General features: G+C 33.6%; 3 protein-coding genes across 3 annotated transcripts in view; 2 read left to right on the top strand and 1 right to left on the bottom strand.

Moving 5' to 3' along the window:
• The window catches only part of stam2 (signal transducing adaptor molecule (SH3 domain and ITAM motif) 2), a 27,339-nt gene extending 24,879 nt beyond the window's left edge, over positions 1–2,460 (bottom strand). The window contains exon 1 of the mRNA XM_056465661.1: positions 2,310–2,460. Coding sequence (XP_056321636.1) covers positions 2,310–2,349 — 40 coding nt within the window. The 5' untranslated portion in view covers positions 2,350–2,460. The remainder of the gene's footprint in view (positions 1–2,309) is intronic.
• A 424-nt stretch (positions 2,461–2,884) lies between these two features.
• On the top strand, positions 2,885–16,341 carry hacd2 (3-hydroxyacyl-CoA dehydratase 2). Its single transcript, XM_056465660.1, has 7 exons — positions 2,885–3,095; positions 5,540–5,657; positions 8,198–8,216; positions 8,699–8,787; positions 11,099–11,220; positions 11,355–11,533; positions 14,980–16,341. Exons 1-7 carry the CDS (start codon positions 2,971–2,973, stop codon positions 15,060–15,062), a joined length of 735 nt encoding a protein of 244 aa, XP_056321635.1. The 5' UTR covers positions 2,885–2,970; the 3' UTR covers positions 15,063–16,341.
• Positions 16,342–21,040: 4,699 nt separating this feature from the next.
• The window catches only part of adcy5 (adenylate cyclase 5), a 152,139-nt gene continuing 145,315 nt past the window's right edge, over positions 21,041–27,864 (top strand). Inside the window, exon 1 of the mRNA XM_056465659.1 lies at positions 21,041–23,739. Within this exon, the coding sequence (XP_056321634.1) occupies positions 22,816–23,739 (924 nt within the window). The 5' untranslated portion in view covers positions 21,041–22,815. The remainder of the gene's footprint in view (positions 23,740–27,864) is intronic.

Genomic DNA, 27,864 nt, shown 5'->3' with positions numbered 1-27,864 from the left:
GAACAAAGCAACTGGGCACATTTTCATGACTAACTCGTACTCGTAACAACAACATCTTGAATTGCAACATCTAGAAAAGCATGTTAATAAAAAAAATAAAAATAAATACAAGGAACAATAATCAAGTGCTTAAATCTCCTCTGTAGAGGAACATACAGTTTCAGAGGTTTATATAAAATGAATTCTAAAAGGACAAAGCTTTGAAAATAAAACCAAAGCTCATGCTATTGTGTGCTGCTGAGTTCCCACGCCTTTTGACAACTGAGCTTCTATTAATCTTCCAGTCATTCATACTTACTAGAAATAAAAAATATGTATAAACAAATAAAATAAAAATGTTCTTTTAATCAGGAGATTTTAAAACAGGACATTTTGATCATAAGTATTAGCATGGTAATACATTATTATTTATTATAATATTATTTATTATTTGTTATAATTACATTGATTTTACCTACAGTTATTTGTTATTTTTTACTACATTATATTAAACAATATTTTAATTTAACATACAGAATAATAATTCATTCTAAAATATCATGAAATAAAAACGTTTTTTTAATTAGAACAGAACATTTTGATCCAAAGCATCAGCATACATTATTATTAAAAATATGTGCTTATTTGTTATAGTTACTTGTTTTCATATATTATTTTTAACGACATTAATTTATTATTATTTTACACTACATAATATTAAATAATAGTATAACATAGAGAATAATAAAACCAAGGCATATAAATAAATTATTATTTACTCATTGATGATTATTAGTTTTTAAATGACTTATTTGAGCATTAAAGCAATTTCATATTTCGTACTGAATACCCTGCCAGAAAAATAATAATAATGTAAAACATTTTTTGTCAGTAATAAAACAATAAAATAATAATTTGAATCAAGGATCCATCAAAAAAAAAAAAAAAAAAACCTTTTGGTTCCAGGCCCCCCAACCTTTTATTATTTTCTTTATTGTTTTAAGATATATAATTTTTTTCCTTTACTTTTTTTTATTGCAATTGTTTAAGGTTCCCTGTTTGGGCTTCTACTAACTTTCCTTCATTGCCATAGACTTCTTTCAGCATGGCTTCGAATATCTTAATCTATTTGTCCATTACTAATCTTTTAATTATTTATTTTCAGCTGGCCAAATATTACCCTTACCTAACCTTCAATACATATATGGTATGGTTTATTGCTCTTTTTGGTGTGGAAAATTGTTTTATATGTATATATTTTGGTGTGGAAAATTGTTTTATATGTATGTTTATCTATATATATATATATATATATATATATATATATATATATATATATATATATATATATATATATATATATATATACACACACACACACACAAACATATATAAGTTATACATATCTAAGTTTGGGGTCAGTAGGATTTTTAAATGTATTAAAACAAGCTTCTTCTGCTCACCAAGACTGCATTTATTTAATCAAAAACACAGTACAAATTGTAAAAAAGTTAAATGTAATTGCACTATATAATAACTGTTCAAAAGTAGTTTATAATTTAATTTAATAATTAATTCCAGTGATTTTAAAGATGAATTTTCAGCTTCATTACTCCAGTCTTCACAGAGTCACATGAAAAATCACTCTAACATTAAGTATTATTATTATTATTAATAATAGTAATAGTAATAAAAGCAATAATGAATGGAGTAATAATTGTATTTAAAACTGCATACAATAAGTAATAAATAAATAAATAAAATTAATAATTAATAAAAAACTGACCCCAAACTTATGACCGGTAGTGTATATGCATATTTATGTATGTATATTTATTTATGATTTGTTTTAGTATGTCTTTGTCATTTTGTCTTTGCCTTTTTATTGTCACTTTTATTGTTGTTGTTGCCATTACTGCTGATATTATTATTATTTAACAACTTGTATTCCTGTATTTTGCTTATTACATGTATTTATTTATTTATTTATGTATATGCTACATGCTGTCGTCTACGTCATGTTTTTTGTGTTGACATAATTCAAAATAAAAGAAAATTTTGATAGAAAAATAATAAATTCAGTATTTAGTGTTCATCTAAAAAGTTCTCGAAATTAAGAACAACATTGTAAGGACACTGTCGGTTAACTGATTTACGTTTGACAGCTTTAATAGTTAGATTTTGATAAATAAACTATAAATAACAAATAAACAAAACAATAACAGAGATCTTGAGGATCTTCCAGTGAGCGGAGCGCTGCTGGATCGGCCCTTAGTTACTGACTTGTCAAGACCACATCACTTCGACAAAAACAACACTGTCAAACTCACCCACATCCTGATCGAACGGGTTTTGGCCAAACAAAGGCATTTTGTGACCTTTTCCTATCTGTCAAAGAAAAAACTGAAGCCTATTATCTACGTAGATCGACGATTTATCCTTCTCTCATCCATTAAATTGCGTTCACTTCCACCAGTTGCTCTTCCGTAAACTTAGTAGACGAGCGCAATGCCTGTCAGAAAATGCATCCAGGAAACTGTCAACATATTCTACATTTATATTAGCATATGCACAAAGTATATTAATACTCCAATTTTTAACAGTAAATTATTATATTTGTGCATATTTTTAAAATATATATGTATTTCAGACAGGCGCAAAGGTTGAGTCAGAAGTGCGCTCTGACTTCAAGACCCGCACTGCCATCTAGCGACTAGTTTAGATGTTTCTAAAACATCAGAATTCACTTTAAACAAGGTCAATATTTTCACATATATTATTGTATTTATATTGTTTTAGTTGTCTTTAATGTAAATGCTCGCGAAAAAGACGACGCTAATCTGTATCTGTGTAAAAACAAAGCATTGTTTACACTCTGTCCTCACCAGAGGGCGCTGGATTCATAAGCAGCTTTTTACATGTCAGCAAGGCCACACGCCTTTATCCACCGGGACCATTGGATGATCCAGTCTTTCTAATGATAGTTCAGTCATGTCGGCACCTGCTATGGGGACCAGCAAAACAGCGCACAGTGAGTCCGGTCACAAGAAGAAAAAGGGCCCCGGAACACTGGCCACAGCATATCTGGTCATTTACAACGTGATTATGACAGCAGGGTATGTTGGAAATCAAATGCGCTTCCGTGCTTCTCTCTTCAAGCGTGTGTATGTGTGTGACAGCAGAAATGAATGGTTGGATTTCTTCAGCGTGTATGACAGAATCGCGGTTACCTCCCCCCTGGAGTCTATATAGTATTATTTAACACGGTTTGATTCGAAAACTGAAACATTTCAAAGTTATTCTGCACATTTCTGCCATGCAATCCAAATGCGGTGTAACGTAAAGCCTATTATCGCCTATTTAACTCGCCGTAGGGTTGGTGGTGCGTGACAGCAATCATTGGTTGTTGTTGCATGAATGCACTGTTCTTGTTTTACAGTCGCTGGTTTGTTTGGGCAGCGTTACAACAAGGCATGTAGTCAATTTAGTGTCTTCGTTAGTTTGAATGTAGCATTGTATAGTGTGTAGACACCAGGTTAGGCAGTGAATTAAGCGCACCTTAGACCTAGTAACCCAGAAACTGTTGCTCAATAGTGTCCGTTTCAGAAACTAATCGATTCGATACAGCCGATTCGTTTCTAAATGACTTATTGGGTTTTTTGACATGAGCATAAATATATGCATAAATATATGCATGTAAATATTGAATAACCTTGAAGCATAAAACATACTTTCTGAGTATACTTTACCTTAAACTAATACAAATAAAAACAGGATTTCAATTAAAGAAAGTATCCAAATCATTTGTTAAAATCACATATTTTAGTTTTTATTTAACCAGAAACAGTTGCTCAATAATGTCTGTATCAGGAACTAATCAATTCGATTCGAAACAGCCGATTCATTTCTAAATCACTCATCAGGTTTCTCTAGTATGAGCATAATGTAAATATTGAGAAACCTTACATATTAAGCACATTTATGGCGAATGTGAAGCATAAATCATACTCCCTGAGTATACTGTGTCTTAAATTAATTGAAAAAACAGGATTTCTATTAATAAAAGTATCCAAAATCATTTGTTAAAATCACTTTTAGGTCCATTTTACCAGAAACTGTTGCACAATAATCTCCGTTTCAGGAACTAATCGATTTGATTTGATATAGCCGATTCATTTCTAAATCACTCACCAGGTTTTTTGACATGAACATAATGTAAATGTTGATAAACTTTACATATTGAGCACATTTATGGCGAATTTGAAGCATAAAACATACTCCCTGAGTATACTTTGCCTTAAATTAATTTTAAAAAAATACGGATTTCTATTCATAAAAGTATCCAAATCATTTGTTAAAATCACTTCTTTTAGTTTTCATTTTTAGTCAGTCTGCTAGTTCTTACACAATGTGGAATGTTATATAGAAGGATTAATTTACTACTTATCTTTCAGTTGTTTTTTTGTTGTTGTTGTTTTATATTTATATATTTGATTGTTTTGTTGCAATTGTAATTTCTTTCACCTAGTATTGCAAACAAACCAAAAAACTCAAATTAAGGTGAGAGTTTCGAGAAAGCATATGAACTTCTAATTTCAAGAAATAAGTCATGCTTCTTTTTCCTATTTTCTTCAAAAACTGTGAGATGCAAACAAATTTTTGACTATAAATGTCTGTAATGCAAGATATTATAAAAATATAGTTCAATTGTTTGATAAAAGTCACAATTATATTCCTTTTTTTATTCCATTATGGAAATTGGTTTTCCCATTGCGCTCGAGTAAATTTAACAGATTAAATATGTTTTATTTTTTAATTATGTCTGATGGAAAATTGTATATATATATATATACCCATCTATATATAGTATTTATTTTTCTATGACTTTAAGATTTAATACACTTCCCTCATACAGGCCTGGAAATGATGAATCGTTCATTCTTTTAAGCATTTTTATTGAACTGAATCATCTGGAAATGACTCAACTGTAATAAAGGAACTTGTTTTAAAGGGTTTACTGAAAATAATCTCATTCACTTAGTTGGATTGAACTTTCCAATGCAGGTTTAGCAGAACTAACCAAACCAGGTTTGCTACATTCTCACATTGTCTGTTGTAATCCAGAAGGCAGTTAAAAATGGTCACCAGTTCTTGTTATCTAATTAACAACTACACCATAATAATACCTATATTATCTAAACACTGATGTACTGTTCATTGTTATACTCTAAATCTGACTTTGAAATACTTGATCTGTTTATGTTTTTGGTTGTATGATGTGCTCTTGCTAGTATTGTGATTAAATTTTTTGCCAATTAGATCTAGTGTAAATCAAAAGTCAGAAGAGAAATGTATCAATCTTTTATTTATTCACAATGTCTATGGTGTACAGAATGTGCTGGATGTATTTAAATGACACTGTTGCTTGTTATTGCTGGCCGTTAGCTGCTCTGCTGGAGATTTGCATGCAGTTCAGTGTTTGTATGCATTGCGGAAATGCCCTTCTCAAAGCAAGGGCAAGTGGCACTACAGATTTATTCTGAGTTTTTTTCTTATTCAGGTGGCTGGTGATCGCTGTTGGTCTTGTTAGAGCATACCTCGCCAGAGGAAGTTATCATGGGCTTTATTACTCCATAGAAAAACCCCTGAAGTTCTTTCAGACCGGTGCACTGCTTGAGGTGAGTGGTGTGGGAGCTGTAGTTATTCAATTCAGCATGTTTTTTAATAATGTGATAAGTCTTTTAAAAGATAACTAATAAAAATTTAAAATTTAGTAGTGCTGGGCAAAAATTAATCACGATTAATCGCATCCTAAATAAAAGTTTGTTTTGACAATAATTATACACCATACACACACATATATTATGTATATATTGGGGCTGCACAATATATAGTTTGAGCATCGATATTGCAATGTGTGCATCTGCAGTAGTCACATCACACGACATGCAATGTTAAGTCGGGATTATAGATGAACAAAATCCCCAGGTAAAACACACTAGATTTGTGGAGACTCTGCAGAATTGAACCATAATAGTGTGAAAGTTTATCATCTATGTGTGTTTTAAGGCCTGTGACTGTGAGCAATTAAAGTGAGTTTAAAGCATTTTAGTAGTGAATCAAGAAGTTTGATAAAGATTGAATTGTTTATATGATGAAGTCTATCTAGGGTTATTTTACATTTGATAATTACATTTTTGTACCTGAAAACTGTGATACCATAAGTACTGTTTATTTCACTTTAATATTTGCTCCATTGTGTTTCTGACTGTAGTTTGTTTATTAAATGTATATATTAAATTCCCTAAAATATATATTTATTTTTCACTCCCCTACAGAATCATCCCAATTCATCTAAAATTATGACAGATAGAACTATTTAAGTCATCTGGTGAAACTGTATTTATATGGCAATATATATCGCACAGGAAGAAAATATCGCAATGTCAATTTTTTCCAATATTGTGCAGCCATAGTATAAACAGTTGAAGTCAAAATTATGAAACCCCCTGAATTATTATCCCCCTGTTTATTTTTCCCCCCAATTTCTGTTTAACAGAGAGATTTTTTTTTCAACACATTTCTAAACACAATAGTTTTATTAACTCACTTCTAATAACTGATTTATTTAATCTTTGCCATGATGACAGTAAATAATATTTGACTAGATATTTTTCAAGACACTTCTATACAACTTAAAGTGACATTTAAAGGCTTAACTGGGTTAATTAGGTTAACTAGGCAGGATGGGGTAATTACACAAGTCATTGTAAAACAATGGCTTGTTCTGTAGACTATCTAAAAAAATATAGCTTAAAGAGGCTAATAATCTTGACCTTAAAATTATTTAAATTAAAAACAGCTTTTATTCTAGCCAAAATAAAACAAAACTTTCTCCAGAAGAAAAAATATTATCAGACATGCTGTGAAAATGTTCTTGCTCTGTTAAACATCATTTAGGAAATATTTAAATAAATTTCAAAGGAGGTTTAATAATTCTGATTTCAACTGTATATGAATACATACAGGCATGCATATATTTGAGAAAATGTTTATTTATATTTCTATTTAGATATAAAATGTATGTGTATATGATACAAACTAGATTTAGCTGTCTATGAAACAAAATATTATTGTGTAGTTTTGTTTTTATGTATGTATCACCTATACATAATAAATATATATAATACACACACCTATATTATGTCAAAGCAAACTTTTATTTTGGATGTGATTAATCGGGATTAATCTTTGCCCAGCGCTAAAAATGACTAAATATAAAAATTATTAAATATAATAATAAATTACAATGGCCAGCACGGTGGCGCAGTGGGTAGCACATTCGTCTCACAGCAAGAAGGTGGCTTGTTCAAGCCCTGGCTGGGTCAGTTAGCATTTCTGTGTGGAGTTTGCATGTTCTCCCTGTGTTCCCGTGGGTTTCCTCTGGGTGCTCCGGTTTCCCTCACAAGTCAAATAACGTGGTATAGGTGAACTGGGTAAGCTAAATTGTTCGTAGAGTATGTGTGTGAATGAGTGTGTGTGGGTGTTTCCCAGTGATGGGTTGCAGCTGGAAGGGCATCTGCTGTGTAAAACATTTGCTGGATAAGTTGGTGGTCAATTCTGCTGTGGCGACCCCATATTAATAAAGGGACTAAGCCGAAAAGAAAATGAATGGATGAATGAATAAATTACAATTGTAAATGTATTTGTAAAGATCCTTTCTTATAATAATAATAATATTAATAATAATAAAAATATAATAAAAAGCTAATTAATAATAATTATAATAATAATAATTGCTTATAGTAATTACAAATGGTAAATAATAAAAAGTACAATTTTGTCACTGCAAAAAAATGACTGCTGATATTCAGCTTTTTCATCACAAAAATAAATGACATTTTAAAAATAATAACAGCTATTTTAAGTTGTAGTATTATGTTTATTTTTGGATTTCTAATTAAATAAATGCGAACATGGTACCTTTTTGTGTTCAAAATCATAACAACCTAGTTTGTAACAGAACTACCAACGGTAGAGTAAAAAATACATTTTTTATTATTATATTTTTTGCTCAGTCTAATTCCAAATAAAAGTCTTATTTCACAAATATTTGGTTCACCCAGAGGCTTGTTATATTAGAATATTTATATGCTAAAATGATCATTCCATGAGGCTGAGCACACTTTATAATGTTTGTTCTTTTCTTTCTTCACAGATATTGCATTGTGCCGTGGGTAAGTGCACCAGTTGCTATATCAGTATCTTATTAAGTTTGACTATAAATATGCTCTCGGTGAAGTATATAGATCAGCTTGTCTATACAAGGGAAGCTTTTTTTAACCCAGCAGTGCCACCGTCAGCGAGGCTGCTGCTTTCTCTGCCAGTCTGACAGTAATAATGTGATAAAGAGTCTCACTGCACCCGTGGAGCACAGGGTTCACAGTCCACACCTCATTATCTGAGACTTAAAGCTTAATGTGACCTTTCCCAGTGCAAACAACAAGTCCTGCAGCACCCTCTGTTATATCTCAACCACCCTTATATGCTTATAAGTGATTTTATTATATTTTTTAATTTCTGTCTTTTTATATCTCTTAACATGCAATATAATGCATTTTTTATTTCTCATTTTCTCTGTGCATAATTGCTTTGAGTAGATCTTTGTGTTATGGATGTTGTGATATTGACTTTACCTAACATTTAACATTTTGTGTAGGAATCGTTCCCTCTTCTGTGGTCCTGACTGGATTCCAGGTGATGTCACGGGTGTTTCTTACTTGGGCAGTGACGCACAGTGTTAGAGAAGTAAGTTTGTGTTTTATTTTGTGTTTGTTGAGTAAATTTGTTATTTTACAGTTATTTCTGTATTTTTATAGTATTTAGCATTTAAAGCTTCAGTAATTTAAAAAAAATGTAAAAATTATTAATATGTTTCAAATACATATATTTATTATTCATTATTCATTATATTTATTAAATATTTGATGTTTATTATTTAATAAATGTATGTATTTTTTATCTATTTAGTTATTTATTTATTAGTAATCAATCAATTAATTTGCTTTTATTTATTTTGTATTAGTATTTAGAAGTCATATTTAATTTTTTCAGCTTTAGACATGATTTTATTTCCTTATATTTATTTCAAAAGATTGATCACCCAAAAAATGAAATGTACCCATAATTCAGGCCATCCAATATGTGGGTGACTTTTAATTTTTTATTTTTTAAGATTTTTAGCTGAAAAATTGATCCTTTGTGATTCATAAACTGCAAGTTAACAGTATGACAGTATTAAATTTGTTTTGCCAAAAAATGTATAGAGAGTTAGAGGTAAAGAATACATAGAGTTGTTTTAGAGTTATTTATGTATTTAGTATTTTAAAGCTTCAATAATTTTGAAATATGTAAAAATTATATTTATATTTCAAATACATATATTTATTAAGTATATAATATTTGTATTTAAATAATTTATGTATTTATTTATTTATTTATTAGTAGTTAATTAATTTATTTAAAATTTTATGTTAGTATTTTGATCTAGTGTTTGGTAGTATTTGAGATTTTCTTCAGCTTCAAACCTTATTTTATTTCTTTACATTTATTTAAGGTTTTTAAAAAAAATTATCACCCAAAAATTGAAATGTACTTATAATTCAGGCCATCCAATATGTGGGTGACTAAAATGTGATTCTTTGTGATTCATAAACTACAAGTTAACAGCTACTGGTATTAATTTTGTTTTGCCAAAAAAATATAGAGGTAGATAATATATAGAGTTGCTTTAGAGTTATTTATGTATTTTTATTGTAGTTAGTATTTTAAAGCTTTAGTAATAAAAACAAAAAAAAAACACATTTTATTTGTATTTCAAATGCATTTATTTATTTGTTTGTTTATTAGTACTTAGAACTAGTATTTAGTAGTATTTAAGCATCATTATTTCCTTATTTTTATTTAAGATTTTTTTTTAAATATAGGTGACACAAAAATGTAAAGTTGCTCATAATTCAGGCCATTAAATATGTCAATAAAAAAAACTTAATTAAAGAACATTTTTAGCTGAAACCTTGGTCCTTTATGATTTGTAAATTGCAAGTTAACAGCTACTGGTTTTAACTTTGTTTTCCCAGCTTAAGTTTTTTTTTTTTTTTTGGCTCTCAAAGTGCCTGTAGCAGTTTACTTGTATTTTATGAAGCATCAAGGGCAAGGTTTCACTTTGAAATATTTTTTAATGTTCCACCTAAGAAACTAAATCAGCTACATCTTAATTGGCATAAATGACTGTACAGCAAATTGCCTTTTTGGGTGCACTAAATTCTAATTATTAAGTATATATATTATTTTACATTTATTTTTGTGAACCTGTTTTTTTTTTTACAAATAGTTTTCAGTTTCAATTAATAGAACAGATGTAATATTACAGATTAACTTTTTATGATCATACCATGATGGTAATAAATCTAATAATAAATCTCATAGTAAAAATCAAGTATTTAATGTCCTAAAAACACTTCCAACTACTGTGTAATTAAACAAACTGGGTATCGTTAATGTACCTGTTCTATGATGAGCAAACTTATTTGTCTCATTAGCTGTAGTTCACTGCCATCTTGTGGATCTAGCAAATTTCAACAGGAGATGTAAATTGTACAGTGCTTAACAGTGTTATTTATTTTAATCAGTTCTTTGAAACTAAGAATCAAGTTTTGATTGTCTATCCCAGAGGAAGAAGTCTGATCTGAAGTGTATAGCTCTGTAAGTTATTCCTACAAGAAACCTGCCTGAATCCAAACTGGAGAGTATTACTAATATACAAAGTGTCCGTGTGTGCCTGTGTATGTTTCTGTTGCTAAAACAACCAAACTACTTTTTAAGCCTGTACATGTGTAGAGGTAATATCGAAACCTTTTTTTGTTTTTTTGCTGGGCCATAATGCATTTTAAAGTGCTTCCGTTGCCGATGCTCTCAATTGTCCATCTTTGTGTACCGAGTGGCTTCAGTGAATGGTGATCAAACAGTAGCAGACATAACCGCATGGTCCTCTACTACATTTTCTGGCATGCAAAGGAGCTCTATGTAGTCTCTGGGTGACTTGAATCTCTCATTTCAGGTCCAGAGTGAAGACAGTGTTCTCCTTTTTGTGGTGGCCTGGACGGTCACTGAGATCATCCGATACTCTTTCTACACCTTCAGCCTGCTCAACCACCTGCCTTACCTCATCAAATGGGCAAGGTGACTGGCTTTTTGACTGTAACGTTCACATTTATTCATTCATTCAAAGCAATTTAGGAAAAAAGGACAATAGAAGCAAGTCAAATTAATAGAAACTGACTGTGTGTTTTAATATGCTTTTATTTTATTCACAGGTACACGTTTTTTATTGTGCTGTACCCGATGGGAGTGATGGGGGAACTTTTGACAATCTATGCCGCGCTGCCGTACGTGCAGAAAGCAGGGCTTTACTCCATCACCTTGCCTAACAAGTACAACTTCTCATTCGACTACCACACGTTCCTCATCTTCGTCATGATCTCCTACATACCCTGTACGTATTAACTTGTGCACTAAGACATCACGGGCCAGATTTACTAAAAAGGGCGATGTAGTGTGAGTTATCGGTGTGAGAGTTTAAATTCAGAAACGTGTTATTAGCGACACCGGTGGACGTTGAGTGAATTGCAGCAAGCGTCTTTTTGTTTGCGATTGCACTTGTACACTTGTCATTTACAACTTTGTTCAATGACCTGATACTGATAACAGACGTTCAGACAGCATCCGCGGTGATTAAAATGAAGTTTAGATATGTGTATGGTGGCTGAGAGAGAACAAACGTGCTGTAAATTAAGAAAAAACATGCAAATGTATTTAGTAAAACATAAAATAGAAAACACAAAATAAAGAAAACACAAAATATAGAAAAAACATTAACTAACATCTTTTGACAACACATGCGTATGTGCGATGTGGATGTATATCAGCACTGGTGGGAGGCGTGCATTAAGTGTCCCACCAGTGGCGATACACAGCCATATCGCACTGCTACGAGTGTGATATTGCGTTCATACAACAGTTCGATGGCATAATCGTGTATATAAAAAAAGAAAATCAAACACTAAATACCCTTTTGTATGAGGATCTACTTTCTTCAGCCATTCATTCACATCTGCAGCTGACGTCAGAACAGCAGAAACCGTTGCTCATCCACAAACATCACTTTAGAGCTAGTATTTGAATGATTCTCTAGCGTAATGTCTAAAGCGATGACAAAACAGGTGATTTTGCTCACATTTTAAGATTATAAGGCTGAACGGCATGAAATGCCATCAGTCTACAGAGATTTCCCTGTATTTCTCTCTTGCAATCGGGATATCACAATAATTAACCACGATAACTAATTATAATAATTAACCTCAGGGTTAACGAAGGGATACAAAGAGTGGCCAACACAAAATATATACATTTAACACACTACAGTTACTATGGTATAAATGCAGCACTACAACAAACAAAAGAGAGAGATCGACTTAGAAAGTCGCTTACCAGTTTAATGATGATTTGATCAGCTGTAGTTTAAAATTACGCTGAGTTTTTCCTCCTCTAAGGGCTTGTTATGCGGTCTCTGTCACCATCTGGGGATGGCGCTGCATAGTTGCAATCTAAACATTCTCGACTGAAAAGGTTTAAAAGTACATTATGTTGCCCATCAGCTGCAATATTTGTCAAACTGTAGGGAATTTATTGATCTATGTGGGCAGAGTAATACACAAGAGTGAGGAGGCTGTAAGAGTTCTGATACTGCAGAATATCGCACTGCTATCAGCCAATCAGATTCAAGAACCAGACAGAACTGTTGTATAAATTCTCATGATGCATGCTATTACAAAAACGCGCTGCAAATAGCACAATCCACAACCGAAATGTGTCAGGGATTTTAAAGTTACGAACATGACAGGTTCCTGTTTAAAGTCTGCGTTGTTTGTCGGAGATCTGAGAAGTTGTTTTGTTAATTTTAACAACCTGGTCGTACTGTTTCTTGTTGGTTTTAATTTTTAGCTTTAATAATATGAAGAATTGCACAACATTTAATGAATCACTGATTCTAAATGAAGCAGAAAAATGTTTGACATGTTTTGGCGCCCCCAATGCATTTTCGTTGTGGTCTGAATTATTTGTAGCACGTTTGTCTATTTGCATATGTTCGGGGGGAAACACCAGTTTGTTAGTGTTTTTAATTTTGTGTTGTGCATGTGTGTTCTTAACTTGCAGCACGTTTGAGCTCTCTCGCCCACTGTATGAATATGTGTATAAATATGTGCAGCACTCCTTTCTCTAATTAAAAAAACTCACAATTAAAATGACAGTGGTGAGAAAATATGGTGAGTGGTCTAGATATGTTTGTGCAAGCTCTGCAATTCCTCGGCTTCATGCAGCTGAGGAGTAATTACACTGTTATCGTAGTATGATTATAAAGTATATTTGAGACCATAGACTTTAAATTACATATGCATCCCAAGTCTGGCTAAAGGCTTTATTAGACAACCTAAGATGTCGGTGAAAGTTTTGTAGCCCCCCTAACAAATTAATACCTGAAAATTCTTAAATGTAGCTCCTGTATACAGACAGCAACTCATTCCCACAATGACTAAAGTATTGAACCAGGAACAGCACAAATTACAAATAATGTCTTGTTCTGTAGCCAATCAAAAAATAATAATTTCTTAAGGGGGATAACAATATTGACCCTAGCATATTTAAAATTATTTTTAAAAATACAGTGGTCCCTTGTTTATCACGGTAGTTATGTTCTAAATATAATCCACGATAGGCGAAATCCACGAAGTAGTCAGCTTTTATTTATTTTTTTACAATCATTATAGATGTTTTAAGGCTGTAAAACCCCTCACTACACACTTTATAAACTTTTCTCAGACGGGCATTAGCATTTTCAAACTTTTCTCTCTTGTTTAAACAATCTCAAAGTTCAAACTTTCGTAGAAAAATGAGTCTAGTATAATGAAACCAAAGATTAAACCTGTTGTCAGGCGCAAACATTCATCGCTGTCAGCAAAAGGTTCATAAAGCTTTTTAGCTTTTGTGCAGATAATGTTGGCATCCAGCGAAATGTTTTTTCAGTCACTGATCCACAAAGCTAAAGCAGACTCCATCCTTAAGGGGGTTGTACACCGGATGCACCGCTCGCATGACAGTAGGAAGTTTGCATGTTATTTAAAATGCAATTATTTAAATGCCGTTCTGCGTGTAACCCCCCCCCCCCCCCCTTTATTATGGTCTTGCTGCGGACAGTTACAACCCTTTTTGCATCCTTGTTGCAACTTGAAGCGATCAAAGATTTATGTTAATTTGGCAAGCTGAACACATTCTATACTCCACATGAGACAAGGAGGAGATTGATTGACAATGGTCTACAGCCAATCAGGACACAGAACACAATGCTCAGGAAAAAAAAAAGCATGTCAAATTGCACAAAACAAATCCGCGAATAGTTAACCGCGTTACAGCGAGGGACCACTGCGTATATTTTGTTAATTCCAGCAAACCAAACTAAAAGAAATGAGACTTTCTCTAGAAGAAAAAAATAATAGGAAATACTTTGAAAAATGCCTTGCAATATTAACTATCACTTGGGAAATATTTGAAAAAGAATTTAAATTTCACACTTCGTCCATAACTTTTCCATCTGAAATAGAAACACCTCAAAAATAATATGTATTGCGTATTATTAACCATATGTTTTTTGACCATATTGTCTTTCAGAATTGCTTTTAACACCCAAAAGATGATTTGCGCTGTTAGTAAATCTGGCCCTGCACATCATATTTTCCCAAAAATGCTTTATGATATCTTCCATCTGTAAATAATCTGATTCCTCAGTTGATCTTGTACAGCTACAGAACCTCTCGAAGCTCATTCTTGTCCAATGAATAAAGCACTCTGTTCATGTTAATGACCGTCTTTGTCTGTGTTCTTTAGTATTCCCTCAGCTCTACTTCCACATGATGCGCCAGAGGAAGAAAGTTCTGGGTCACGTGGAGGAGTACAGCAAAGTGGAATAACCAAGCGGACTGATCGCACCGAGAGCAGAAACAAGCGGACAACCTTTAAAAGCCACACTTCACAGATTCTGAAAAAAATAGAAGAAGAAAAGGCCTTCTTGGCGATTTAAACAGGCCAGTTATGCAGAACGATTGTTAACAATACTACTTTGGTCAAGAACTGTAGCAGTTGGTGATTCTTTTTAGAGTTCATGTAACTTACACAAATGGCTTTGCCTCAATTTAGAGGAAGGGGAATGTCGTTATCATATTAATACATCCACTACCGTGTGACTTTTTAAAAATTAATTCTAAATGTAGAATTACTGACCAAAAATTGTAGCAAGTATCATTCAGAAAAAGGGCAAAACACAATTAGCTGCATCTGCTGGTTTTAACCAGAAGAAACGTCCCATGATTCTTGTGTGTAGTGCGTTCTTTACACCGTATTGAATCTAACTGATTTCAATATCTCACTCAGTTCATTCCTTTACTTTATACATTGAGTGTTTAATGACTCAAGCCGTACTTGACTTTCACACTACTTGCGTGTCTACTGATTCCCATTATGATTACTGTTAGTGTTTTCTTTGTTTTTGTGCTGTGCTTTCCTAAAGGATCAATGTTAATCGGTTGTTTTATTCAGTATTGGATATATATTGTTGGTTTGTGGCCGTTTACGCAGAAAAAGAGGTGAATAACCCAAAGAAATCGTCCGAGTTGCTGGGTCGGATCTACAGTGAATGCTACTAATGTACTGGATGTGCATTTCTGTCGTAAAAAAATACAAAAAACAAAAAAAAAGAGGAAACTCCTGACACTTTTGGAGCTTGTGAGGAGGCCTACAGGAGCCAATTGGATTTGAGTGCCTCCAGTCATGCTTTTCCAATGAGTCAAATCTAATAATGTTGAGGAAAAACCTGAGAGTCGAGATTTTTAATGCTTCATCGCGCGTCTGCCTAATTGTGAATTTCAGCCCCCTCTCCCTCAATGCAAATGAACTCATATATAATGAAGTGCGAGCCACATTATTGCACAGATAGAGATTTTGGTAAGCCTGTTCATGACGAATTAGCATGGGATGCTTGTGAAAAGCTGGAGTGCAACTTTAAATAACACTGCATGTCCAAGTGCTGTGGCCAGACTTTGGTTTATTGAAGCATGACCCTTAACTCGATCTAAAACGCCAATATTGTCAAGCTTTTGATATTAAAGACCTGCATGGGACCAGCAAACTTTGTATGAATAGTAATACAATGATATATATTTACAATAAACCATAATATGGGAAGCAAAGCCAGTCTGTGTTGATGTATTTGTCGTTCAAATACACAGAAATTTCATTTTAGGTTGGTGTCTTTGCTTATTATGTTTCCTCTAGTGGACATCAAGTTACCAAGTTCTTTTTTCCTTCACATGATGGCAGTAGAGATCTGTTCATGACCCCTAACATATTATGGTCTGGCAGATACACTTTTAAAGGGCTAATGATTGATTTTTGGTGTTTATTTATTTCTAGCCATATTAAAAAACTGTCACCATAAATTGCAAATCATTTCATTTATTCAACAAACTGATAAGCCTCCATTATTTATTGTGCTATATTTGTAATTTACAAAGGTTGTAAAGCAGAACACAATGTGATAAAATAGGCTTGTTGTTATATAAAACAATTATATAATATAAACTTCCTAATCTAATACATATGCACAGTTTGAAATGAGTTTCAGTTTTACAGTGTCAGATTTATAGGTTTAAAAATGGTCAGAAATGAACAGGTTTAATTTTTTTGCTTGCAGGCGATTTATTTTTTAAATGACCATGATCACAATTGTTGGGCAAACCTCGACTCCTGTCCAAAACACTGTCATTTTTTGTGTCAAATACATTCAACTTATTTCTTTAAATTACTTGTCCTAATTAAGAACAAATATACTCAGTACTGTGCATAAGTCTTAGGCCACCACCAGCTTTGGGAGGCAAAGATTTTTGCACAAAAAGGTATGGAGCAAGTGCAGGGTCATTACTTTTGGGAGAACTATACCTACAAACAGAATATATGTGAAATGTACTCAATATTCAGAGCAAATATACATTTGGAATCAAAAGACTAGCATAAAAAGTTTGCGTTTAACGTGACCTTTTTACCACCATGCAACAGCTTGTACTTTTGGTTTTGTCTTTTCTGAAATTATGTGCTAATATCAAACATATTAGCATTTCTTAGAGTTCTTCTTAAATTTAGCATGTTCTATCTTTATTTTTCTCTCCAGGTGATTTTCATACTGCATATAATATTCAGGTCTGGACTCCATTTCATGACTGTCTTTGTTTCATCAGCTGTTTTTCTCTCCAATGTATTTCATTACATTAGCAGTGTGTTTGGGATCATTATCATGCAGAAAAATATTACAAATAGTGCTTTCTAGTAGGAATTACTCAGCATTCACAATCCCATCAATTCAGGTTGTATTGACAACAGCTCTGGCAGAAATGCAGATCAAACCAAGAGAGAAACTCCAGTATTTTTCATTCATTCCTCCATCTTCCTCTAACTTTTTCCTTCATACAACTTAAACAATTAGACCCAAAAAATCCAACTAGAACCTGTATTATCTGGTTGCATTTTATAAAAGACAATGAGATGTAGCATATAATGTCATTATAACCTCACTAAAACAACAAATGTAACTGGGGCCTATATATATATATATATATAATTTTTTTCTTTGTCGGTTGCAAAAGCCAAATGAACACAATTTTATAAAATAATAACTATTAAAGCATTTTTTTTAAATCAGTAATTATATACATTCTGCAGTGTTAGATTTTTAGGTTTAAGAATTGTGTCAGAAATTAATTTATGAAATATTGTAGCAAATATAATTCTGAAAAAGGGCAAAATACAATTAGCTGCAACTGTTTATTAAAAAATATATAGTTTTTTGTTTTTTTTTGTTTAAGAGCTGATGTATGTTTCCTTGTTAATTTACTTAGTGCCAAATAGGCTAATACATTTGCAAAAACCACAGCTCAGCCATATGAAAATACTGTCATCCTCGTGTCAAATTCACTCAGGTTTTTTAATTAAAATGAACTATTGCTTTAGATTAAAAACAAATATATACTTGTAAAAAATTAAGTAATAGAATATTTTATTTTCATTGTAACTATACATTTTTTGGTAGTTTTATTTGTTATTTAGAAAAGTTGGTGAAGCCAAAATAACACACTGGTACAAAAAAAGCTTTCTATTATAAAACAGTTGAATAAAGTCTTATCTATATCCCTACATTGAAATGACATTGTTAAATTATGAAATTAAAAGACAGATTTGACTATTTTAGAACTGATCATTTGAGCTTGAAAACAACAAGATTCTGTAGTGTTAAGAAAGTGTGAAAAAAAAAACAAAGCCTAAGAGCGAATTTCCTTAGGGTTTGTATCTCAGCATTTCATCTGTTTTAAGCAGGGAGTCATGAGACCTATGATGAAAAAGCAGGGGAGGCATGACTCTGTTGACTGCAAACAGCGAGATCTTTTGTCCTTTCAGAGTGTGACAGAAAAGTTTAATTCTCTTCACACAGCTATTGCCTTGATAAGATCCAGTGTTTGAAATATATAAATAAAAAAGTCTCTATGGCATGATAAACAGCTGCAAAAACTCTCAGCTGAAAAGACTCAGTTTTGTTAATAAGGACCTATATACTACATTTCTCAGTCAATCATAAAGGATATGTATTCTGTAAATCATGTTTTGCAGCCATTATTATAGGACAAACCATTCTACAGGAATTTATTTGGTGGGAAAATGGGTTCCTATTTAGATTCGGAATTCATTGTGACAATTTTCCAAATTATGATTATATAAATATGTTTACTTTATCATGTGCTAATATTTTATCAAAACTGTGCTGAATTAACCTTTTAGTAATACAAATTTTGATGTTTGCAGCATGATTTCTTTAATTGTTATTTCTCTTTATACCCTGTAAATTAGATTAAGCATTAGAATAAGATTGTAACTCAATTATGATACAATAATCTCATTTAAAAAACATCACAATGTCCTATATAGGATTCTAAAATCAAATAAGATCCCATTCGATAGGGAAATAATTTAAAAATAATCACAACCCTGAAAAAATACTATAGTAATAATTGTAGTAAATAGTATAGTGTTTTTGAACCATAGTAAGGTATTTGAATTAATGTGCTGTGATCTTCCATTAACAAACAACAAATAGACTTGTTTTCTACAATTTGCGTATATTATACTCAAAGACTAGAATATTATTAATATTTCAAAGGGACTTTGTTAAACTACAAAACACAACAGTTAATACACTGTGAAAAATTATATGATCAATGCATATGTTTTTGGGTCATTGTAACTTAATAAAGTTAATCATGTTCTAACTTATTTTTATAAGTTATGCAAGCTGTTTTAAGTCAGTTTAACATAATATAAGTTCAATGGACTCATACGGTTAATTTGATTCAGCTTAAAAATTTAAGGCAACCAGTATTTTTTTTTACAGTGCAGTAGTTAGTTAATACTACAATATGCTTTAGAACTATTTTACTATAGTATGGTTAAAAAACACTACAGTATTTACAATAAAAGACTACAACATTTTTTATGTGAGAATGGCTACAAGGATTTCAAGAATCCAATATAAGATAACAAACTTTCAGCAGGAATTTAGTGCATTTTTTTAGTTATAATTACCCAGTAATTCCAGACAAGAAACAATTACTAACATGCAGGATATTTTAATATTTAGATTTTACGTTGCCAAATTGTCAACGACATTATATGCCTATAACACATTCCTAAAATGTGTTTGACAAAATAAATGTTATTACATTTATTTACTTACTGTTATATTACATTTTAATTTTGTTCTGAGAGTAGAAAAACAAACAAACAATCATTTTTTTATGTTTGTTTGTTTGAAGTTTGTTCCTCTCCATTGTCGCCACTGGCTTGCTTGGTTCGGGACTTGTGAAGCTGCACATCGATGGATTTGCTCTTCAGTGTTTGGAATTTAGTTGGAGACTTTAGTTATAATTACCCAGTTCAGAGTAATTCCAGACAAGAATCAATTACTAACATGCAGGATATTTTAATATTTTGATTTTATACATTGCCAAATTGTTAATGAAGACATATGCCTACTATTATTCCTGAAATGTGTTTGATAAAATAAATGTTATTTAGTAAATTTATTTACTTACTGTTATATTAAACTTTTGTTTTATTCTGAGATTAGAAAAACAAACAAACATTTTATTATGTTTGAAGTTTGTTCCTCGCCGCTCTCGCCATGGCTTGCATGATTCGAGACTTGTGGAGCTGCATCGATGGATTTGCTCTACAATGTTTGGACTGCAGTGAAAATTAAATCACACTGAACTGAACTAAACTGATCTTCAACTCTGAAAACTGGACTGACACAGTTTCAGTTTACTATAATTTCTATGTTAAGCTGCTTTGACACAATCTACATTGTAATAGGGCTATAGAAATAAAGATGAATTCAATTGAATTATGTGAGAATGTCCACAAGGATTCAAAGAAACCAATATAAGATAACAAACTTCCAGCAGGATTTTAGTACAATTTTTAGTTATAATTACCCAGTTCAGAGTAATTCCAGACAAGAAACAATTACTAACATGAAGGATATTTTAATATTTTGATTTTAGACGTTGCCAAATTTTGATGAAGACCTTAAAGGCCTGTTATTTAGTACATTTATTTACTTATTGTTGAATTAAATAGTTATTTTGTTCTAATAATAGAAAAGCAAACAAACATTTCTTTTCCTCACGCTCCCCTTACATACAGCTGTGTGGGTAGACCCGCCCACTTATCCAAATCACCACGTACTGACATTCATATTGACCAATAGAACACTTGATTGGCAACTTGTGCAGCCAATAGCAACGCGCAGAAGGCGGGGTCTAAAGATCATACTTGGTTGAATGGCAATACAAAGACAAGAAGCTCCAAAACGGATGATAACGCTTAATCAATTCTGTGGGTTTGGGTGTTGAGAAACCGCTGGGGAAAGACGTGAAGCACGTCCAGCACTTCCAGCACGCGGCTCTGGCCGAGCAGGACGGATCTGACGCTCTCCTGGCGTGACAATTCATCCCTCATCCAGACGCCAGCGCTGTTGGTGATGATGATGTTGCTGCTACTGCATCAGGAGCACTGGAGATCCCTATCTGCACAGCACGAATGAAGACTCCTTCACCAAAGGACACTTTGTGAGGTCATCTCGGGGTGACGCAACTTGCCATGCAGGAGCGTCGGAAAGCTGAGGTCTTCGCAGCAATCGTGATCATGTAATCATCATCTAGTGGGCTGCGACCACATATTCACAGGTGTACGTCTTGCGTGGATCGATGCATCAATGCGCGCGCACCATGGAGTCGTGCTCCGCGCTCTCGGCTCTGGCCAAACCACACTTTCGCGGACGCTATTTGCTCCTGTCACGAAAACGCGGAGATCTGGCGTGATGGGCGAAGGGTCAGTTCACGATGATTCGGTCGAAATAAGGCTATCTTAAGCAGTGTGCGAATTATACAGTGACTTCGAGAGTGGGTGGAGTGTTCTAAAACGATTTAGGGGGTGTTTGTTTTGAATGAATTTTGATAAATTGTTATATTTTTCAGCCTTTTGAAGTTGGTCTCGCGTGAACGCCAATTGTCGTCAGGGCTTAAGTTTTAAAACATTTAAGTTTTTGTAACACATTTGATATAGTAAAGTGACAATGTTTTGTGGACATAACGCTCGCGGGCCGCGTGTTGTTATGGTTTCCCCATCTGGCAAACGCGACTGTTTGTTATCGTCTGTTTGGCGACAGGTAACAATATGCGCTGAATTATTTAACTTGTATTAGCTAGTGCTGACACGTTTGAAATGTATACAGTCGTTCTGAATTAAATACTGTACTTCATAACCGTTTTAATTTCCTCTGGGTTATTCAGCCTTAATTAGAGACACCAATGCTCCCCCAAACCCCCCTCGAAATGTATCCAGAGGTTTGTGTTTTTAAATCTATGAACTGAAATGTGGCGCACAATTACTCCCTCTGCCGTCCTCTGATGCTTTAGCCACCTGAGGATGCATCCCAAATGACTACTTTGTATATTTAATTACTTCTTTAAAGCCATCCTTGTGTATATAATGATGTAAATATGAGCGGTTTGATTTGCAAAACGTGTTTCTGTATCTCAGAGGGCCTGGCTGCCATAATCTTATCCACTTTACATCGCTCCTAATTAAGAAATAAAGGAGAATGTGAAGTGAAAACTCATCGGAGCGACTTTTATCTCAGTCCTTACCTTACAGATAGCTTTGGTTTACTTTTCATCTTTTAAATCACCCGCTGACTTGAATTGGCAACTGGCTTTAATATAGCATGCTCCACAAATGAGGCCAATATCAGTTGAAAGTTTATTTATGAGGGTACTTGACTTTTCTATTTGTACACCGCGCAAGTAACTTATTGTGTTCAATGGAGCCAGTATTTGAACATTATCATATATGCTGTGTTGTAATGACTCGAAGTTCAACACAAACTGCTATTAAAGCAAGCCAAGAGGATTTAGTGCACTAACTTTCATGGCTACTTTATTTGAATACTGAACGCCTACCCCTTTCTATCCTCTTTTTTTGCGTGTTAAAATCTTCATTAGGAAGTGAAACCCTGCGTAATTCGCACCCTGCGTTCATTTGCTGTATGTGATAATCGAGATCATGTCCAGATCTAACAGCGTGAGCCCACCCGGCGCTGGCGCTCCTGGACTGAGGGGAGGGACGGAGCACAGATCCGCTTGGGGCGAGTCTGAGTCCGTGGCGAACGGATGTCCATACTCGGCCAGATCCTCCTGCAAAAAGCTCATACGGTCCAACAGTCGCTGGAGAGAGGACGATGACTTCGAGCGACAACCGGGCCGAGCCACGACCACCGTCAGCCGGGTTAGCTTCAGATCCAAGTCCGCCTGGCAGGAACAAGGCGAGGAGAGCCGCAACAACAACCGATCGTCCCCGAGGTACCGAGATGGAGAAGTGAGACCCAAATCCGTGGAGCTGGGTCTGGAGGACAGGAGAACCAAGTCCAAACCAGAGGAGGAGCTCATGCCTGAAGTGAACTTTTCTATGAGCGCGTGCTGCAACAGCGTGATGCAGATTTTCAGGTCCAAGAAGTTCCAGTCGGAGAAGTTGGAGAGGCTCTACCAGCGCTACTTCTTCCGCCTGAACCAGAGCAGCCTGACGATGCTGATGGCCGTGCTGGTGCTGGTGTGCGCGGTGATGCTGGGCTTCCACTGCGCCGGAGGGATGTGCCAGCTCACCTTCGTGCTGGTTTTCACCGCGGCGATCGTGCTCATCCTCACGCTGATGGTGGTGTGCAACAGGAACGGCTTCCATCAGGATCACATGTGGATAGTTTGCTATTTGCTGATTTTGCTTGTGCTGGCCGTGCAGGTGGTCGGCGTGCTGTTCGTCAAGCCGCGAAGCGCGTCTGAAGGCATCTGGTGGACCGTGTTCTTCATCCACGTTATTTACACGCTTCTGCCGGTGCGGATGAGAGCGGCGGTGATCACTGGGATTATATTGTCTGCCATACATGTGCTCATCTCGTGGAGGTTAAACGACATGGACGTCTTCTTGTGGAAGCAGGTGAGAGAAGCGCTTTCATTGCTTTGTTGCTTGGGTTAACCTCTTCTTTTAGAAGCCATGTGGTTCTGACTGTTTACACATGCACGACAGTTGAGTAAAGAAGAAATGAATAATGAGAAAAGTCAGACATGTATACTTGACTAAATGACTAACTAAAGAATGACTAAAAACATCAAGTTTTGCTAGAATCAACAGGGTCTGACCGTTAGTCTGGACCAAATAATGTAGGTGGAGAGGAGCAACTTTCATTCACCTTCACCTGTGTGTTCTGTGATTCCTCTGATCCAACTCCACTCCGTGTTTTACATTTGTAATATAGTGTGGTAGATTTGTTTAAATGGGTGGTTTATATCAAAATTAACAGCAAATTTACTAGGGTCATCCAAGATGTAAGTGACTTTTTTTGCAGTAGAACAAAGTTTTTTTTTTTTTTTAAGGTGAGACTAGTTCTTGGTCATTCATGAAATGTATAGGAAAGCACTTTGAAAGTAAATAAATACAACATATATAAGCAATTCCAGAGTTATGGATGACATTTGCAGTTAAAACTCAACGTAAACCCACATAGGAAGTATATGTTAGTTATAGGATCAGAGAAATATTAATCTGTAAACATTTTGTATTTTAAATGAGGAAAATAAACCTGCATTATGGATGTGACCAAAGAAGTCGGCAAGTTTACTGTTGACAACATACTTTATGGAAATTCTGTGAATTAAACTACACAACCCAAAAGAAATACTGCTAATCAAAAGGACAAGAGTTTGCTCTAGAACAAAAATTAATTTTATTTTATTGAACATTTTTGGATTATAAAAAAAAAAGCTTGGTTACGGGTGTGAAATTGCCACTTGTGTGACTTTTGTTAAATCAAAAATAGTTGTTTGAAAACACTGACAGAGACATTTTTGAGTATTTTTACTAGGGTTGTTGCGATACCTTTAATTCATGTTACGATACTATACCAGCTGAAGTATCGTGATTGCGATACTGTAATTCATAATTTAAATCTATGAAATAAAGAAAATTTTCAGAAATAGTATTTTATGTTATAATGGGTCTACTTGAATTGAATGAATAATTCCCATATTATTGAAAAAGTATTTGCACATCACTTCATCTAAAATGCATTAGTTATTTTTGTTTATTTTGTAGATAACTGACCAACAAAAAATACATTAAAATAAAGATACAAATTTTTTTACAAAAAGAGCATTTTTTTTTCCCTAACAATATTTGGCTATATGAAGTAATCAAAAATTGTTTCAATGTTTCCTATTGCTATTTGGGTTTTTCATCTAGTGTTGTTTTCTTTTTAAGAAATTGTTGCAGTTGTTGTAGCTACTAAATCATATTGAAAGGAACAGAAATTAATTGATTCAGATGTGTGTTTGAACTAAAGCGTCAGAAAACGTGCAATAGGTTACCATTAAAGGTGTGAATTCTACACACTTTTGTAACCTTAAAGGACTCCACAGACTATTCAAATAAAAAGGTCTATTGTTGCACAAACGTGTGAGCATTTTAGTGGCTTTTCCACATGCAACATTATGTATTGTAAAATAGACCGTTAATACTGATGCCGCCAGTATTTTGGTATGATATGATCGCGATACTACTATAGTACCAGTAAACTGTGCAACCTTAATTTTTACAGTACTGTAAAATACAAACCTACACAAAAAACCCAGTAAGGGTTTCACTATTTTGGTGAAAACTTGATTTTTTTTTTTCATGGCAAGGTGCATGAAATTGCTCATAGAAAACACAAAAATTAATACATTTGGCTCCTAACAAAACATGGGAGTCTATTAAAACAAAGGTGAGAAAGGAAATATTATAATTACAACAACATCAATAATCCACAGTCTCAGCAGTGCCTGGCTGTGTTGAATAATCACATACATTTGAGCTGATTCTAATGGTTTACATCAGAGAAGGAGGGCAAACATTTGCTTGTTTATTAGTTTGTGCTTATTCTGCATTTCGCAATCTAATAAATAAAGTTGTAAGCAAAGGTTGTTAGCTCACAAACTGAATGAGTTTGCGCATATCTATCATTAAGTGACAGGAAGTTTGTTTAAGACTTTGGTGAACGAAACCAGGACTGTTTGCTGAGGCTGAGAATCAGAGGTATTAATGTTGTAAATAATTTTCAGTTTCTTCCACAGGTCAATCATTTTGCTTCAAGATGGCAATGTGTTGTCAGGAGCTCCATATATTAAAGGTTTCCTAATATGCTTTTGTACTTTTTGAATGTTAGTCGGTCTACGATCTCAAAGTCTATTCCAAAGGGAGATATTTCGTTTTTTTTTTGATTGGCTTGTTTTAATGACTATTGTTTATTGTTTTAATTATTTTTCTGGGGTTTATGATGTCATAACGCACCCCAAATCCCACCTATGGAATGTTTGGGTGGAACAAAACAATAATAATAATGGACAAATTAGAGTTGTAGGACGTGTGCCCACCAAAGAGCTTAAATGCCAGCTTTTTTCTAAAAACACTCAGCTGTGAGTGCTTCAACTGTCAGAGCTTTTAAATGTAAAATGCATGATTGCAGCATCGCGACGCTGCCGCCATTTATAAAAAATAAAATAAAATAAAAAAAAAACACCCAACCCTTCCATTGACCATGACGACAACAACAACAAAAAAATGCTCTGCTCATTCAAAATGCTTTCCATTTCACATTTTGTTTATTGGAAACTGGCCTTCATCAAACCTGGAACTAATCGAGCTGTTTGTTTCAGGCTGGAGAGAAAGGTAATAATGCAAATTATGTGGCAAAAAATGTTTTTTTTCAAACCACCAAGCAAGATCATTTTGTAGAACACCTCCATATATCAATACTTTGTAAAAGACCCCATTTAGAAGTTTCAAAAATGAAAATGAACCCATGATTTACTCACCCTCAAGGTCCTTAGTGTGACATTCTTCATTCAGTAGAATCTACTGAGTTATATTAAAAGTCTTCGTGCTCTTAGCTCTACAATAGCAACGCAAACGTTTATCTTCAACAGTCCAATAAAGGGCATCCACCCATAATAAAAAGTGCCTCACTTGGCTCTGGGGCATGAAAAAACGTCTCCTTTAGTGATAATCTGTATTTTTTTTTTATCAGAATAATGTCTACATTTAAAACTTTATAAACAATTTTGTATTATTTCTGCTAAACGACAGTTAATAGAAGTTACACAATATTGTTTATGAAGTTTATTTATAGTAATTTGTGTATTTTTTTTTTTTTTCTTATACTTTTTTTGAATAGCGAACTGTTGGGCGATCTGAGGGTGAATAAATTGAATAAAACAATGTATATTTTGGGAAATACAAAATTAAACGTAAGTTTTACTCTGAATTTTTTTCTGAAAGTCAGTGGGGTCAGAGTTGACTTAAGTTGTGTTGAAAAAAAAAGTTAAGATAAAAGTCCTTCAATTAATGTTGTTATAATAGACTAGTTTAATTGATCCAATGACAAAAGATCCTCATAATGTGCCACTGGTCACGTTTTTATCAATGAAAGACACTTTAACTTTACCTGGCTGTTCAACAACTGCTGTAGTATCTTTTTGGTTTTCTGAGAATTTCAGTTCCGTAGGTCTTTAGAAGAATTGCCAATCTATTGTTATTTCAAGTTCAACCCTTCCAGCTAAAGCTGAAACGTGTGTTTGTACATCAGCGATGAAATCTTTAGTCTGAAATAATGTTTATCAGTCAGATCTATAGGTTTGTTGTTCAAGAGGTCTTTCATGGTCTTGCAGTTCTGAAAGCAGCAAAAGTTGATGGTGATTCTTTGTAAAGCCCCAAGATTTAGAGGAGCACACTTTTTCATGTTTGGTTTTATTAAATTCTGACTGTGTATAGATTTATCTTTTTCTGTTTTTGGTGAATGTTGTCGGCTTCTGATATTGTAAAGGGAATATGCCTTGAATGAAGTTTGTGATGTTATTGTACTGAACTTTGGTTTTGATGTTTGAATTATTATTATTATTTTTTTTTTAAATGCACTTAAATACCATAAAGACTTTAAATGAATGCTTTTATACAAATCCTAAAAACTGAACAGTAGTAACCACTTTTTGCCATGAGTTTATAATATGCTGTCTTGATTTATAATTGATT

Source organism: Danio aesculapii, chromosome 9, assembly GCF_903798145.1.
Source record: "Danio aesculapii chromosome 9, fDanAes4.1, whole genome shotgun sequence".
Classification (NCBI taxonomy): Eukaryota; Metazoa; Chordata; class Actinopteri; order Cypriniformes; family Danionidae; genus Danio; species Danio aesculapii.
Note: the sequence above shows the minus strand (reverse complement) of the source record. Positions and strands in the feature narration are given on the sequence as shown.